The sequence below is a fragment of the Fragaria vesca genome, linkage group LG2 (genome assembly GCF_000184155.1).
Source record: "Fragaria vesca subsp. vesca linkage group LG2, FraVesHawaii_1.0, whole genome shotgun sequence".
Classification (NCBI taxonomy): domain Eukaryota; kingdom Viridiplantae; phylum Streptophyta; class Magnoliopsida; order Rosales; family Rosaceae; genus Fragaria; species Fragaria vesca.
Genome location: NC_020492.1, coordinates 19,031,651 through 19,049,155, shown reverse-complemented (window position 1 = coordinate 19,049,155; position 17,505 = coordinate 19,031,651). Strand labels below are relative to the sequence as shown.

The 17,505-nt window shown below is 37.8% G+C and overlaps 4 protein-coding genes across 6 annotated transcripts; 3 read left to right on the top strand and 1 right to left on the bottom strand.

Annotated features, from left to right (window-relative positions):
* Window positions 1-806: 806 nt before the first annotated feature.
* Window positions 807-2,393, top strand: LOC101313469 (TMV resistance protein N-like). 2 transcript variants are annotated; one of them, XM_004290846.1, is made up of 2 exons: window positions 1,326-1,494; window positions 1,622-2,393. In XM_004290846.1, exon 2 carries the CDS (start codon window positions 1,625-1,627, stop codon window positions 2,177-2,179), a length of 555 nt encoding a protein of 184 aa, XP_004290894.1. In that variant the 5' UTR covers window positions 1,326-1,494; window positions 1,622-1,624; the 3' UTR covers window positions 2,180-2,393. The 2 variants fall into 2 exon arrangements, with proteins under 2 accessions (XP_004290893.1, XP_004290894.1); XM_004290845.1 differs by having other exon boundaries at window positions 807-2,393.
* Window positions 2,394-3,041: 648 nt separating this feature from the next.
* Window positions 3,042-6,484, top strand: LOC101304839 (putative disease resistance protein At4g11170-like). The gene is made up of 6 exons (XM_004292661.1): window positions 3,042-3,051; window positions 3,280-4,205; window positions 4,401-4,790; window positions 4,905-5,582; window positions 5,706-5,891; window positions 6,002-6,484. Exons 1-6 carry the CDS (start codon window positions 3,042-3,044, stop codon window positions 6,482-6,484), a joined length of 2,673 nt encoding a protein of 890 aa, XP_004292709.1.
* Window positions 6,485-7,629: 1,145 nt separating this feature from the next.
* On the top strand, window positions 7,630-9,050 carry LOC101304543 (dnaJ homolog subfamily B member 4-like). Its single transcript, XM_004292660.1, has 3 exons — window positions 7,630-7,785; window positions 7,959-8,488; window positions 8,609-9,050. The coding sequence occupies exons 1-3, from the start codon at window positions 7,630-7,632 to the stop codon at window positions 9,048-9,050; spliced, it is 1,128 nt and encodes a 375-aa protein (XP_004292708.1).
* A 33-nt stretch (window positions 9,051-9,083) lies between these two features.
* Window positions 9,084-16,129, bottom strand: LOC101311533 (aldehyde dehydrogenase family 3 member H1-like). 2 transcript variants are annotated; one of them, XM_004290838.1, is made up of 10 exons: window positions 15,763-16,129; window positions 12,102-12,170; window positions 11,884-11,980; window positions 11,586-11,792; window positions 10,889-11,004; window positions 10,677-10,781; window positions 10,420-10,592; window positions 10,236-10,326; window positions 9,732-9,881; window positions 9,084-9,584 (listed from the first exon to the last, which is right to left on the bottom strand). In XM_004290838.1, exons 1-10 carry the CDS (start codon window positions 15,982-15,984, stop codon window positions 9,345-9,347), a joined length of 1,470 nt encoding a protein of 489 aa, XP_004290886.1. In that variant the 5' UTR covers window positions 15,985-16,129; the 3' UTR covers window positions 9,084-9,344. The 2 variants fall into 2 exon arrangements, with proteins under 2 accessions (XP_004290886.1, XP_004290887.1); XM_004290839.1 differs by lacking the exon at window positions 15,763-16,129 and adding an exon at window positions 13,464-13,732.
* Window positions 16,130-17,505: the final 1,376 nt, after the last annotated feature.

The window sequence follows — 17,505 nt, the reverse complement described above, 5'->3', positions numbered from 1 at the left end:
CAGCTCTATTTCACTTCGTCCTCGACTCGTTCCCTCCGTGTCTTCATCTCACGCGACTTGATTTAACCGACACCCTATTCGGCCTAAACCTGACTTAACCACTACGTGATCCACCACTACGTGATCCACCACTACATGATATACCTTCAACGTGGCCAACTTCCACTAAGTCACGTCCATTCAGCACTACTCCATAACCTCCTTCGCCGTCACGTTCTGCCTTAGGGCTTTTCTTTAAGTCTCGTTTGATCTCTCCCGTCTTGACTTGGTCAACGCATACCGCGAGCCAATTCACCCGTAACCTGATTCAACCGTTACCTATTTAGTTATGTTCATGGCCCATGAAAGTTTCCCATTTACTTACAACCTAATTTGGCCGCCACACAATTCACTCACGGCCTAATCCATTCGTGGTCGGGTTGAGACCCAAACCTTTTTTAGGTCATACCAGATTTGACCGCAACCCTATTTGACAATAACGTGATTCGACCACGTCATGACTTATCCACAACGTGATTTCCTCATGGTCACGTTTTAATCAGCCTCCCTCTTCATCACATTCTCCCTTGATGTTTTCTAGTACTCTTGACTGTGATTTGAATATTAGTCTTATTTGACCTCTTCCCTCTACCCAATTCTTCCGTAACCTAATTCAACCGCTACCCATCTCATTATACTCACGGCCCACTATCGTGACTAATTTATTCGTGTACAATTTGTCTTACTAACTTGTATTCAAAACCCCATACCGAAAATATTTGCCCCCACACTATACGATAACTCAATTTGTTGTGGTTATTTGACCTCTTCCCTCAACCCAATTCTTCCGTAACCTAATTCAACCGCTACCCATCTCATTATACTCACGGCCCACGATCGTGACCAATTTATTTGTGTACAATTTGTCTTACTAACTTGTATTCAAAACCCCATACCGAAAATATTTGCCCCCACACTACACGATAACTCAATTTGTTGTGGTCTGATTTGGGCCAGGACTACATTCTAACCACGACATGATTCATCGCGAACCAAATACACCTTTAATATAGCTAATTCGTTATGAAGAAATACCTAAAAACCTGTGTTGAAAATATTTGCACCCTCAGACTCAGAGAGCTTCTTCAAATCTACCAGGAATCCAATTAAAATCCCCATCTCCATCTCTCCTATCATTCATTGATTATTTCTGTGGAAAATCAAAGCGAGGGTCCATTTACTATACCACTTGGCACACTTGCCATTTGATTTATTTTTTATTTTTTATTTTTTGAAGGAGAAGCACTTGCCATTTGATTAAATAGCACCCAAATAAAATAAAACACACTACACATCTACCATTGCTAATGATCTTTGCAAATTCATGGCTTTCTGCAACTTCTCAATCCTTACTAATAATCTCTCTGGAAATCTACAACTTGCTGGTTGAGAATTGATCTTGGTACGTGGTTGAACTTCTCAATCATTCTGCAATTCGTTGTTCCTTGATTAGAGGTAATCCCACTAGAATTTTCAACAACCAAGTCAATACTCTGTTTTATACATCGTATAAATTCCGGTACGAGTTATTATCTAGCCTAGTTATATCCTAGTCCTTAATTTGAATATGACGAATATACAGGTTATGAACATGGCTTCTTCTTCTTCTGCTGCTGCTTCTGCTCATGTCCTCCCTCAACAAAAGTACGATGTCTTTCTTAGTTTTAGAGGCAAGGACACCCGCTCTAAATTTACCAGCCATCTCTATGCTGCTTTGAAAGAGAAGAATATCCATACCATGGATGACAAGTCACTTAAGAGAGGAAATGAAATTGGACCTGCCTTATTGACAGCAATCGAGCAATCCAAGCTTTCGATAATCATTTTCTCAAAACGCTATGCTTCTTCTTCATGGTGTTTAGATGAACTTATGCATATACTGAAATGTAAAGATGCATATAGACAACTTGTTATACCCATTTTCTATCACATAGATCCAGCTCATGTGCGAAAACAAGAAAAGAGTTATGCAAAGGCACTTGACATTATGGAAAAACGGTTCAACAACAACATGGATAAGGTCAGCAAATGGAGGGAAGCTTTGACAACAGCAGGCAATCTATCTGGATTTGATTCACGAACAATCAGGTCACGCTCTATTTCCATGTATTATCATATTCTACTTGTTCTTTCTTCCTAAAGTCTTGTTCTTGTTTGGTTCAAAGATTATCACTAGTTAAAGACCATATGAATGAACTTTTTCTCTTGGTTCCTCAAACCAATTCATTAAATAATGAAATTGTTATTTATTTGTGTTTAACTGCATATGATCGAAATCTGGTTGTGAAAAAATGAGACAAATACCTTATTATTCCACATCCTTACATTATTTTTGATTTAATGATAATTGACTACAACTTAGCATAGAATTAGTTGACCATAAATTCATATTATGTCTCTATCTCTATGTCATATATTTTGATATCTCCACTCCTATAATGGGAAGCCAAGTTTTGGTGTCAAGGCACTAAAAAATTAAATTAATTCCTGATTTTGCCCATAACATTTAGATATACATAAACACAAGATATTTAACAGTTGAGGGTAAAACTGGAATTAGACATAAAACAGAAAAATAACTACCCACTATATCATTTTTTTAAAATTATTTTAAGAGGCTAGTTTTAATAATTAAGCTTACTTTATAATTGGTTAAATTTCTACGTTTGCCATTTTTTCAAAGTATTTATGCCATGCATACACATTTATAATCATACGTGGAAGATATAATGTCCTTATTAGCTTGAAATTAGCGAACTTCGCTTGTGTTCGAGTTGTCCTCAAACCTCTCATACTTGATTGTTATGGTCGTTATGATTTCAATCAATGAAAGTATCTCTGATTACCTTAAAAAAGAAAAAATAACTGCTTGACCTTGTTGATACTATAAATTCTGACCTCCGTGATAGCTTCAGGATCGAGGAAATAAATATATGTATAAATAAATTAATTATGATCATTGTAGTCTTGTTTCACGATGAATCTTTGTAGATTTAGTTAAAATGAAAAGCGGTAGATGTTCTTGATTTCGTATAGTACTGACTATCTGTGTTCTTGTCTTCTTGATAACACATGCCAGGAACGAAGCTGAATTAGTTGAAATAATTGTCCAAGATATTGAGTCGAAATTGTTTCCTAGCTTGTCAGACGATTCAAATAATTTGGTTGGAACTGAAGGTAGAATCCGGCAAATTGAATCGTTATTATCCATTCACACACACGATGTTCTGTTTCGATCAGTGGGTATTTGGGGTACGGGTGGTATTGGTAAGACCACCCTTGCTGAAGCTATATACCACCAATACTTTCTTCAATTTGAAGCTTGTTCATTTCTTGCAAATGTTAGAGAAAAAGCAGAGAAATATGGTCGAGATCGCTTGAAGAATAAACTTCTTTGTGACTTGTTAAAGCAAGACAATCTATGTATCGGAAATCCATCTATAGAATCCACTTTGGTTAGAACGAGGCTATCCCGTACAAAGGTCCTCGTTGTTTTGGATGATGTGAGTGATTTGATGCAATTAAAGTTGTTAGTCGGTGATCCAGTTCAGTTTGGCCCTGGAAGTAGAATCATTATAACAACTAGAGATAGGGATGTTTTGAAGGAATTGGTGGAAGATGATCATACATATGAGGTGAAAGGGTTAGAAACTGATGAATCTATTCACCTCTTCCGATCAATTGCTTTTAAAGATAACTCATTTAGTAATATGGATTACTTAGACTTGTCGAGAGAGGTGGTTGGTTATGCTCAAGGCATCCCATTATCTCTTAGAGTTTTGGGTTCCTTATTCCGTGACTGCGACAGCTGGAAAAAGGAATTGCAAAAACTGAAAAAGTTTCGGAACAAAAATATTGAGGATGTGCTGAGACTAAGTTATGATTGCTTAAAAGAAAATGAGAAGAACATATTTCTTGATATTGCATGTTTTATGAAAGGGGAAAAGAGATGTGACGCAGAAAGAGTGTTACAAATGCATGGCCTACTCGATGCGGCGCGGGGAATTGATAATCTCATCGATACGTCTCTCATATCAATTTCGATGGATGATTGCTTAGAGATTCACGATCTGGTAGAAGAAATGGGCCAGTCCATTGCTCAAGTACATTTTCCCCCTTGGCAAAGGATAAGGCTGTGGAAATTTGAAGATGTGCGTCGTGTTATAGTAAGAGCCATACGCATTGACGACCTTCAATTAGAACAAGAAAATTCATATCATCAAACACCAAACAAAACTCATGTTAATTTTATGAGGAAAAAGAATCTTTATATGTTTCATTTTGAGTAAATTGCATTCTATATATGTATGTGTGTGTGTATCAACTGTATACTGATTGATGCTTTTGCTGTTAATTTTTAGGGTCCTTCAACAGTCGAAGCCTTATTTCTTGACATTTCTAAGATTCCAAGGCGACAGTTGATCGGGTACACGTACGAACTCTTCAGGCATATGCCTAAGCTACGGTCGCTAAAATTTTATGTGCCAATAGAATCATATGATTTATGTGGGCAAAAGAAAAGAATGGATTTGAGCAGATGGAAGGAACTTTTGGACGTAAATGATTTGAAGGAGTACAGCACAATGCACAGGTGCATTATCGGAGGTCTCGAGTCTCTTCCTGAAAACCTCAGCTATCTCTACTGGGATGGATACCCTTATAAATATTTACCATCAAAATCTCCATACAATCTCGTTGAGCTTCATATGCCCCATAGCAAAGTTAAGAAATTACTTTGGACAAATGGCCAGGTATGTTTAGTTTCACTTCCTCCATACACGTATTACAAGTGTGGAAATTAAATTTACTGCTTAAATTATTCTTCTAATTTCTCTTTTCCTTCATTATTTGTTACATGCATGCAGACTCCTAGAAACTTGAAAGTTATCAATCTTAGAGATTCCAGAAACCTGACTGAAGTCCCAGATCTGTCTCACAGTCCAAGTATCGAGAGAATAGATCTTAGTGGTTGTAGCAGATTTCGTAACCTGAACTATTGTGACGGTGACCGAAATCGAATTTTGCTCAAAGAATTACTAATGTCTTGGTGCACGAAACTTGGTTCTGTCCCAGATATCATCTGCAATATGAATTGTCTTGAAACTCTCGATCTTAGAGGTTGTCGGAAACTCAAAAGGTTGCCTCCCTTTTCAGTGGGGCATTATTTCTGCTCTTTGAGGCGACTGAACCTGAGTTGGTGCAATAAGTTAGAGATCCCTGATGGTCTCATTTGCTTATCTTCCTTACAAGAGATAGGTCTAAGTGGAACTATGATTAAGAGCATACCTGCAAGCATCAAAAACGCTTTTAAGCTGCGCAAACTACTGTTAAACTACTGCAAGAAGCTTCAATCTTTACCCGAGCTCCCGTCGCTGCTCGAAATTTTGGAGGCAGATGGTTGCACATCACTGAAGACCGTGGCAACTTCAAGTAATGCACCCATTCAAGATGGAGCTCCAGATTGTAATCCTCGAGAGAAACTGATGTTTACCAAGTCTTTAGATCAGAGTCGCAAGATTGAGCTGCTTGAATATTTGCAACATGTACATCATCATCTCTCTCTCTCTCTCTCTCTCTCTCTCTCTCTCTCTCGTTAAGTTAAGAAGAAGTAAACTTTTTAAATTTTAATATTAGTTTCGCATGACTTGATTATTATTTACGTACAGGCAAAAAAAGCATCAAGTGCCCATACTAAAAGTGATCATGGTGTTCCAAAGCTGATCCAACATAGTGCTCCTTGGCTTGGAGAGAGACACATATTTACTAATTGCTTCAAGTTGGATGAAAGCTCCAGGAACAACATAACAGACGATGCACAGCTTAGAATTATGCGAATTGCCTCCTCCAAACGTGTATGACGTCTCTCTATCTCTCTGAGTTGATTTCTCTACTAGTTCTAATGACTAATTAAACTCATTTTGTGTATCGTATTCATGTTATAACTTTTTGACCTAATTTACAGGAGTATGGAACTGTATTTGCTACTTGTCCGGGAAATGATATTCCTGGATGGTTTAGCTATCAAGAGGAGGGGTGTTCAATAACTATCAAAATTCCTCAGACTGATGATGAGAACTTTTCGGGTTTCGCCATATCCGCCGTTTTTGCATCCCAGAATCAGGGATGGGACAACTTATTTCGGTTGAAATGTGACTGCAACTTCAAAACCGACGATGGAAAAGGCTATGAATTCAAGTTTGAATCCCCATTGGTTATAAGTATGGAGAATCCGCCTAGTTCTGTAAATGTAGAGGATAAGGATAACGTGTTGGTCTTGTTTCAAAAAGACATGTTTTGCGGTATCCCTAATATTCCTTTGGACAAGATCACTGAGGCGTCGTTTAGCTTCTCCCCAGAGTACTGCTACGATGACGATGATCAAGAAAAGGAGGTGTGTAGTGTGAAGGTCAAGAAGTGTGGGATCCAAATCTTGTATGCGTTGTGATTCTGATTTTGTTTTCATTTTTGTTTTTTGGACAAAGATTCTACTTTTGTTGATCCAGTATACACACGATCTTTTTTTTCTTTTTTTTTTGTCAACAGTGTAGACACGATCGAACAAGCTTAATTTGAACTCAGTTAATGTGGTGCCTTTAATATTCTTCTTTTGTTTTGCTCCGAGCCAGCCAATTTTAATATTTTATACCAGATTAATTCCCTTCTTTTGTTTTACCCCAATCATTAGCAATTTTCCTGTCACTTTTTTTTCTTTCTTTCTTTCGTATTCTCTTCGCAATTATTTGGCCAAAAATTTTAAATTTCAATTAGCTACATTGCGACTTTTTTTTTTGTTAGTACAAACGGTAGCTCAAAGAAAAACCAACAACTAAATATTAATGCAAGAAACAGATCTTCTAGTTCTAACAGTAGAACTCAAATCATCAAGAAAGGCTTAGTGACAAAAAAAAAATTCAATTAGCTACATTGCTACTTTTGTAAAATTTCTCTTAAGTAAAAAATTATGTTAATCCTCAAAAAAAAAAAGATTTGTGTTAATTGATGAAGGAATATGGTTACGTAAATAACTGCAATCAATTCAAAATAGACGGTTATAAATTAGTTACGTGTGTTGAGAATTCACTACTAGTTACTACCTGAATGCATCTCATGTCATAATGAAATTTGTTACTTAAAGTTGAAGACGTTTTATTTTAGTTACTACGTACTCTGAAATGAAAAATATAATACTTACAGACATCTCTCAAAAGTCAAAACAGCTCTCGAAATCATGCATCGTCTCCGTTGTGCATGGCTATAGTTGGACTAGTCTGGGAGGTTTGACCATGAAACAGCAGCAAGAAAATTAGAACAGAATACCTACAGCTGTCCTCATCCTGATTAATTTGTATTAACAAATTAATCGAGCTAATTGATTGAAAACCCTTCTAAAACGCTGGCAAATATATTTGGCAAATCAGGCATTTAGTTCTTGTGGATATAGTTGTTGGCAAACAAAACATAATTTTTTTTTGCTATTTACCCAAAAGAAAAAAGTAAAAATTTTGCGGACAGAGTTACATACCCATTTTTTTGATTTTCTTCGTTTCTTCTTCCAATCTGGCTATCTTTCATGGTGGCCTGAACTTACCCATGCGAACCGGTTTAGCCTCCGGTGTAGCCTCCATCCGAAACCTCTACAGAGCAGCTTATAGATCCATCTCCAGAAAATGGCAAAAATTTAAGAAGAAATCGGCTTCCGATGAAGAACCCAAAGTTGATCAAGTCCATAAGGTTGTTCCTGTTGAGGTAAATAGTTGCATCCTTGTCTTGCAAGAAAGATCGTTTTTATAAGAGATATAAATGTTTGTTTCCAAGAGAAATGATGATAGGCCAAATGTTCGATTACATGTCTTGTTGTATACCTTGCATGCATGCATGTAATTACATAAACTGATCATCTTAGGGTTGATATTGATCAGGAGGAGGGCAAGGATGCTTCAACCCGAGACCAGAAAAGTATGAATGGACTTGAATATCAAAGCTTTGGATACAACAGCCCAGCAATGGGAGGAAATGATGCCGGTAGCCCTAAATCTTCGACCAACTTCTTCAAGCACTCGAGCGTCGATAATTTGTTCAACATGTCATGTCATAATCTCTCAAGATGTGGTACACGATCTGCGAGTCACACCCCTTCACGTTCTCACAAAAAGAGGACGACTCGGAAAAGCTGCCCCGCCTCACCGGAAACCTCCACCTCATCCGGGAGGAAAAGCTCTAACGACTCAGTTAGTACTACGCCGTTCTCAAGAAGTACTACACCCATCTCCAAAAGCGGGCCTCTCTTGAATTGCGAGAGCCGGAGGAGCACCACCATCATGTTTTCCAACTCCTCCGGCATGTTGAAGCCCCCGGCCATCGAGAAGCAGCTCGAGTGCACCTTGGAGGAGCTTTGCTTTGGATGCAATAAGAAGATGAAGGTTACAAGGGTGGTTGTCAAAGACACCGGGTAGGTTACCATGTCCTTGCTTAGAAATACAAATGTGACAAGCAATGTGACCTACATATGGTACATGTAGCACCAAATAATCTTGTCAAAATATTGACATGCATTTCTTCTTTATGGCAGGCAAATGGCTCAAGAGGAGGAATTGGTAACGATAAATGTGAAGCCGGGATGGAAGAAAGGAACGAAGATTACATTTGAAGGATTGGGAAACGAGAGACCTGGTGCATACCCAGCAGACATAATCTTTGTGATCGCTGAGAAGAGGCACCCTTTGTTTGTAAAAGAAGGAGATGACCTAGAGTTGACAGTAGAAATCTCATTGATCCAGGCCCTTACTGGTTGCACAATCTCAATTCCTCTTCTGGGTGGAGAAAATACGACATTGACAATCGAAGATATCATATACCCGGGCTACGAAAAGACCATTCCACACCAAGGTATGCCAATCGCTAAGGGGGAAGGGAAGAGAGGAAATCTGAAAGTCATGTTCCTGGTTGAGTTCCCTACTTCTCTAACACAGGAGCAAAGATCAGATGTTGTTACTATTTTAGAGGACTCTTGAAGGAAAAAAAAGTGCCTCTGTAAAAAGCTATCATGGCACAATGTACAGAACCCATTACTTCATTGTAAAAGATAGGTAGAAGCTCAAGGAGATAGTTTTCACCCAAGACAGAGTTAGATTGGGGTCTTGTATACTGCAGGGTAAATAACCCAATGTTTCTATACTAACAAGAGAGTTTAGAGCTTTAGAAGAAATGAATATAAGGGTGGCCCGGATGGCATTCTAAGCAAAACCAAAATACTGAAAAACTTGCAACATTTATCAACATATGATGAGAGAAGAAATTACATCAAGCTAAGCCTCGGACCATCCGAACAGAGCGCGGATTATCCCCAAAAGACTACCGCCAACCAGAGCCTTCATAAGAGTTAGCTTGCCCTTTGTGTAAGGAGGGTACCTCACAGCAGCATCTCCAAAGAAACCTCGATAAACAACTGCTTTCTTATGGCTGAAGGCTTCAAAAGAGAATTTCCCATGGTATGCACCCATTCCACTTTCCCCAACTCCTCCAAATGGCAAGGTGGGAACAGCAAGCTGCACAATTGAATACATAGAAATTAGAATCTAAAATTATTCTGAACAATGATACACAAATATAACTGGAAATGCCATATTCCGCAATAACACAAATATGCAGCATGCATGGATGACATTTTAAGAAGCTTGAGAGAGGACCATTACATGGAGGGTAGTGTCATTGATAAGCAAACCTCCTGCAGAGACATTCCCGACAAAGTGATCCTTCAGCTTCTGATTGTTGGTGAACAAATATGCAGCAAGAGGCTTTGTTCCTGAGGTTATCAAATCAAAGCTGTCTTCTATCTTGTCAACCTGTAGTGAACAACGGGAGGATATTCTATTAATGTCTACAGCTGTTTACTTATAAAAGCAGAAAATAGTTCATTCATACAAATATTGCTGTTTCAAAAGTTCCCCTTATTTTAGCAATTAGTACACGTCTCACTCAGTGCCATTGTTCCAGAAAATAAAAGATCCCGAAGGACCAGCATGCAGAATGTTAGATGCTCTGTTGCTAGTTCACAATTCATGGAAGTTCATTCTAGTCTTTGGGCAGAGGACCATATGAAACAGTGTTAACACAGCTATTTTAAATCAATTGTGATTTGCCATCTATTATCTCATTCCAAAATTCACATTCACGCAAACAAAATATTTGGTTCCTACCGTGATAATAGGAAGCAAGGGACCAAAGATCTCCTCCTGCATTATGAGGGAGTCTTGTGGAACATCAAGTAAGATGGTGGGAGCTATCCTCCTGTGATTAAAAGATGGGCCATTAGTCACAACTCACAAGTGAGATACATCATCATGTCAACTGTGTGTGTGTGATAGAGAGAGAGTATCTTACAAGTTGTTTTTGTCCCTTTCACCTCCATGGATGACCTTACCAGAAATCTTATCTTCATCCAACAGCTTTGTCAAGCGATCATAGTGATTAGAATTCACAATACGAGACAAATCTTTAGATTGTAGTGGATTCTTCCCATAGAAGTTATCCAGTTCACTTTTCAAGGCATCCACCTGAGAATAAAGAAGTTGGAGAAGTTACAAACAGATTTTTTTTTGAATTCCAGATGTCAAAATAGAGTATGAGGGAAATCTTACCAATTTAGTAGCAAATTCTTTTGTTGTTATAATGTGGTCAGGGGAAACGCAAGCCTGTCCATTATTACAGCCCCACTTTCCTGCAATTATCCGCCTACTTGCAACCTAGCAAGATAGATAATAGAAGTATATTAGACAAAAGCTGAAACTCACAGATTTATTGAGGCAAGTGCAATGTTACTGAGATTAGGCAAGAAATGGCATCTCCATACTTGTAAGTTAATGCCAGAATCAACAACAACAGGACATTTTCCTCCAAGCTCCAAAAGGACAGGTGTGAGGTGCTTTGCAGCACTAGCCATCACAATCCTTCCCACTCTTCCGTTTCCTACAAATGCAAATGTGTTATTCAACCAATCTTTAATTTGAAATACAATGATACTGTTCAACTCCTTTGCCAAAAGCATAAAACATCACATTCAGAAGTAATAAAAAAATATTAAAAAACAAAAAAGTAAAAAAGATAAGTAGTAAGAAAGTCAGCATAGCCAAAGACAATTCAGCTATCTAACCAAAAATAAAGAGTGCATTCACTTCAACATAACATCAACCTTAGTATCTGACTACGAACTGTCCACTGCAAACCACAAGATTTAGACTACTTTTACTTGTAAAGTTATATACAGTTTTTTTTTTTTTAATGCAATTCATTAAAGGTGAAAATGCAACCTCCAACAAAGAGCTGAGCACCAAAGCAGCCCTTCACTACATTATGGAAGGACTTTATGGTCCCTTGTTATACAGAACCCTCTGCATTTGCATTAAAGGTTTCATTCTCCTTTCTTTTTAATTCATCTTTACGAGATATCATTATATCTCTACATCATACAGAAGGGATCTACCATGGAATATTAGTAATATATTGATCAACCAGTGATCAAAATCTTTAAAAGTGAGGAACATACATACCTGTGTAACAGATTTTGTCCCATTTCTGCTCCAATAATGCAGATGTTTCAGCAACAGCCCCCTCAACCACTCTCACAGAAGAGCTATCCATATACTCTCCTAATAGTTTTGCAAGCAATGACGATGTAGCAGGAGCAAGTTCTGATGGTTTTAGAACCACAGCATTCCCGGCTGCAATGGCTCCAACAACTGGATCAAGGGACAACACTGGAAAACAGGTACCATACTGTTATTTTCTGGAAATGGAAATTAGAACTGGAGAATAAGATATAATTTCAATGCTTAAAAATTAACGTACAGAAAGGATAATTCCAAGCTGAAATTATTAGTATAACACCAAGAGGCTCAGATACTATTTCAGCTGACGAAGGGAAAGTGGTCATTGAAGTTTTAGCCTGCATTTAAAAAGGTAAAATATTACTTATTCCAAAAGGTAGAATGCAAATGTTGAAAATCAAACAAACGCCCAATCCATTACAAGTTGCCATTCAAAACACAGTTTGCGATCAAATTTACCGTCTCTGGCTTCATCCATGACTTCAGTTGTTTAATGGCTAATTTACACGCGCTCTTCAACATGCCTATCTACACAACAAAATAAAGCAGTCATGTAGCTGTAAATTGGATAGTCGAGTGATTGTCAACAATTTACGTTTCACATATGTAGGAAAGACAAAAGAGACACACACACAATCACACACTAATATTTTTGTACAACAAGTTTTAGATGTCGATCGATAGTCATTTTTTGCGTAGAGAAATATATGAAGTGTATCCTACATTTCCATGAACAAAAGCTCAACTGAGAAACTTACCCAAACTTTAAGCTTCTCCTTACTAACACTGCAGGACATTTAATGAAGTCCGATTTTATATTTCTATAAATTGCTGACTGGTAACCAACTTTTATATATAATGAAGCAGAACTTGTAAACCAATTTAGACTCAACACCCAAAAATCCTAAGAAACCCCAGGTTGTGAATAGCTAGTTCATTCTTCACTTTTCCGTGACAAACATTGCCTTTCCCATTCTCAACTATTCACATGGAACCTAAATGAATCCCAAGTGTTAGATATAAATATATTATTCTTGAAACTTCCTTTAACAAATATAAAGAACAAATTGGCTGCCTTCAATTGGAGGGCATGCATCCTATCAAAAAACAGGGCAATAAAATTTAAAGTTCAGAGGTTTCAAATCTGTTGCAAGCCACATATGTACTACTATCTTTAAGGCTATAACCAATGCCATGATGCTAAGTGGGGATGCCATTAATTTCTCCTGTGATTCACCTACTTTTTTAGAATCTTCCTGTGAACACTTAAATGAGCCTGGTTTCTTAACAAAACAAACAGATGAAAAGCAGTAGAGAAAGCTCATAACTCCACTTTGTCACAACCCCTCATTTAACAAGTATCAAATCAAAAGACAGCAAACAAATCAGAAGCAACAGGAATAGATGGAATTAGTTATGTTAGAGAAGCCTCCCAAGTTGGTGGTTCAGGCTTCATTATCCCATACCCCACATAGTCCTCCCTTCTTCATCTTCTTCTTCTTATTTGGACCAAATTGCTGGTTACAACTCACAAACACCACAAAGGCGACAAGACCTCCTTACCTAACCGCCTAAATCTAAACCTACAAGGAAGCTCAACAATACCAACTAAAATTTACCTCACTATCTAAATCCCTAAATTTAGATATAATAGTCATGCATTTCATGCTTGTGGTGCTCAGCAATCATCAACTAACAAAACCGAAATTATAATAAATAATAAATTTCAAAAGCAAAATCAAGAACTACGATACTGATACTGAAATCACAGATAAACAAGAAAGCACTGGTTATGAGAATTCTGTAAAATTTGAGAGAAACCTCATAGACGATGGTCTCGAACTCCGGCTTGGAGAGGTCGGAGCTGAGAGCGTCGACGATCTCGGCCTCGTGATCGGTGGCGAGCTTGAGGAGCGCTTTGAGCTGCGACACTCTCCACTGGTAGCTCCGGGTCTTGGAAGACGCGAAGCTCGCCCGGAGGTCCTTCACCAGCGCCGCCGCGGCCTCTCCGTCGAAACCTGACTTCGCCGCCATTGTAGGGAAGAAGAAAAACGAGTAGAGGAGGAAGGAGAGAGAGAGTGTGGGTTTTGTGTGAGAGAGAAAAGGAGAAGAATGGTGGTGACTTGTAATGGGAGGAGTGTATTTATAATATCCGGGGTGTGAAAATCTGACTTGAGAAGAAAGCCAGGAATGCTAAACTGATTTTGGTGCCGAAGAGAGGTGGTGACAGTGAGGGACTCGGACTCGTCACGGGTCCAAGTAGTCGGATTTGGATACAATTATTGATATACGGGTAAAATTTGGATCCATTCAATTTCCGTACATCCGTTTAATCTCGCTACAGAGTCTTTTTTCTATTTAAAAGAAAAAGAAAATCACAGCTTGATACGTTTAATATATGTTAAAAAGAGATAAAGTCGGAAATGGAACACTTTCTTTCTTCCCACTTTGATTTGCATAAATAAGAGAGGTCTAAGCATCCGTCACAAATTTTACCTCACGAAAGACATATCTCAATCTGTTCAGAGAAGAAATGCTACTAAAAAAAAAATCTTGATGGCTTTAATTTCTTTGATGAAAGCTCTCGAAATAGGCAAACAAGATCACAAGAAACCGACAAAGATCTATTTCATCATATAGATGCATGTATAAATCTGTAGCTTTCATTCTTACATTTCAAACAATAACTATCAGGCGCTAAACGTTTTTGAATGAAATTATGAAATTAAATGTTTTTGGTATGTACAGACTTCCAGTGTTGTAATCAGACATTCAGACTTCATTATCATAATTCATTGTTGTACTGTATACTCTAATGAATAGTAGAAATGAAAAGCACAGCTCATAAATGCAAATCTTAGCCTAAGAGTGAAGAAAATATAAGAGTGTACGTCCACACTACAGAACCAAGCAAAATCGTCTCATGATTGAAACAAAGTTTCCCTGCCGTCGTCTAAGTGTCTAATAAAACTTATGAGCTGAAACGTTATTAATGAAAGATGTGAAGGTTTATCTACTCTTAAACGTTATTAATGAAAGATGTGAGAGATAGAAAGCAAGTTTCGCCGAATGCGACAGTTTTTAAAGATATCTAACGCGTTATGTTATTATGTTATTGTCGAGAAAATATCCGACTGTTATATAAGCCCTAACTAACATGCACGTCTCATCTTTGTGCATGTCCAAATTGTCCATCAATTGAGGTCATGCAGAAGTAGAACCAACCATTGTGAGTTGGTCATTTGGTTTGGTTTGAATATGCTGATGTACGCGGGACAAAGGGCAAATACTAAGCTTGCAATTTTAGATCATTCAATTATGATGGGTGTCTTATGTGTGTTGTATACTTGTATATATGCCATCATCATTTATTTTGGACATTTTTAATATTGGTTTTGATTTCTGGGATCCACCTGAATTGGTTTGGAGAGAAGAAAAACAGCTATCACCTCTAATCAGATTTCTTTTTCTTTTCTTTTTTTGACAACAAATCAGATTTCTACTATACTAAAATTTTCTTATATTGATATGGTGCTTACTTTGAAGTTTTAGCTTAATATGTATCATAGTATCGAAAAACTTAATATGTATCTTTCTCTTTTAGATTTTTTGCAGGATATATATTATCACCAAATTAAGCATATGTACATTGTTCTCTCTTATTTCTGGTTTTAATTTTTTACTCTAATATCAATATCGATTCTTTCTAAACCTCTAGAATTAGATGATAATTTGTTCCAATAGCATTTGCCTATATCTTTGTTGCTTCCAACTTTTTTTTTTTAATACGAATTGTTGCTTCCGCCTTACAAAGTTTTTTTTTTTTGATACGAAACAAACAAACAAGGTCCGCCTTACAAAGTTACAAGTATACGAGTACACACACAATTCAACCTTATGATACGACGTCGTGCGAGGACACAACTATAAAGAATAAGCCAAAGGAATCTTATACGTCACATGATCGATCAACAATAAGCCTAAGCAAGCACCCAATACCCAATACCCAATACTTTCAAAAAAAGCACCCAATACCCAAAAGCAGCCACTAAAAATGAATTAAACAAACAAAAAATTAATAATAGAGATAAGCCGATAAGGAGAGAGATCGAGTCAGAACCTCTTGAACGAAGGATTCAGTTTCCGGCTTGGACAGGTCAGACCGGAGAGCCTCAACGATTTCCTTCTCGTGAAACTCTGTTATCTTCTTCAGCTTCTTCAACTGCGACACTCTCCACTCGTAGCTCCTCGTCTTCCCAGACCTATAACTCCCCCTCAGCTCCTCCACCATCGCCGCCGCCTCTCCCGAATCGAACACCACCTTCTGCACCTCCTCCGCCATTTCCAGAGCCAAAGATTCCACACAAACAATAAGAGCTAGCTAGCTTCGATGGTATACCATCAAATGGTACTAGGGACCATAATGATATATATGGGGCCTAATGATATGTGGGAATATAAGAGAAGTCGCACGCAAGAAACAAGGAGCGATACGAAAGAGGGCGCTCGGGTTTTTGTTTGTCTCGTGCGTTTGCGTGATTGCGTGAAGATGCTTTTCTGGAGCGGTAGGTGGGTTTGACCGCTTTGACGTAGAGGGGTAGAGTTGGGAGTGTTGGACACGTTTAGGGGTTTTAATAATGGGGCTCAAGGCTTAACCTGCTTTCTTTTTCTTTTCTTTGTGGGATGAATTACTGTGTAAACCCTAGTGAAGCTCATCTTCTTGTTGTTTTCTTCGACGGAGGCCGGAGATGAAAGGGTGAAGTGTTTGGTCGTGAGAGTTAATTATAAACAGAATGATTCTCCATTTCGCAAGAGAATCAGGAAATAATAAGATGTCACCGGAGTGGTCCTTGCGGGCATTTCCCATTGAGAACGATTTGTGAACTAAGATTTGGATATAAAATTGGAGCTCTTCTTGGGAATTTCATAATCTTTTGAATTTTTTATAATGATTATCATATAACAATAAATTATAGATAATCACATAATGTGATAAAATTGGTCGAGTTATTTAGTTTCGAGTCTGATCAACCATCAGTTTGTGGCTGTTTGAGGGTTCTTCGGATTTGTGCGCTTGCGGCGCGAAATTAGTTTGGTTTTGCTCAAAATACTCTCATGAACCTCGGTCCGAATATTGACTGGGTGTGTTAATCTAAAATTTAAAATAATTTAAATTTAAAATTATAGATGGGTATTATACTTTTCAATTATGTGCGTGTTGAATCTAATAATCCATTATTGATAGTCATCTCTTAAGTTAATTGGTTGGCCCAACTTTGTAGCCTCCACCCACTTGGTTTGCATCTTTGAGATTGGTGAAGCACATATAATAGGATTAGGTTAACCACTTGGTTGATTCCCTAACACAAAGAAAGACTAACTGATTTGATTCCAATTCATATATGCTTAGCTAGTTTCCAAGTTCCAACGAGCTTTCAGAATCAACCCCTTGTGATTTCCCAGTAATATGTTACGCATACGTACGTACTTGTTAACGTCTGCGGTTATACAGTTATAGCTATAGCCTAACTTGTCCAACAAACTTGATGCATGAATATATTGCATGGGTGGAGATCGATTCAATTTAGGTCGCTTTCCCTTTGAATCACTTAATAAATCACGCTTTCAGCCCTATTTGTACAGTGTTACATACGCAACCTAGCTTAGATCAAATTGATCGAGTAGCTGAAAATAATAACGGGAGTGCCATAACTTATAGTCCCAAAATATGAACTGGGTATAACCATATGATCAAATTAATTTGGATGCCATCAATACATGATTCATGATTGATCACAAAAATTCAACGACTAAGAGTCTAAGAACTAACTGTTATTCAAGTGAGAATTGTCAGTGTCAACGA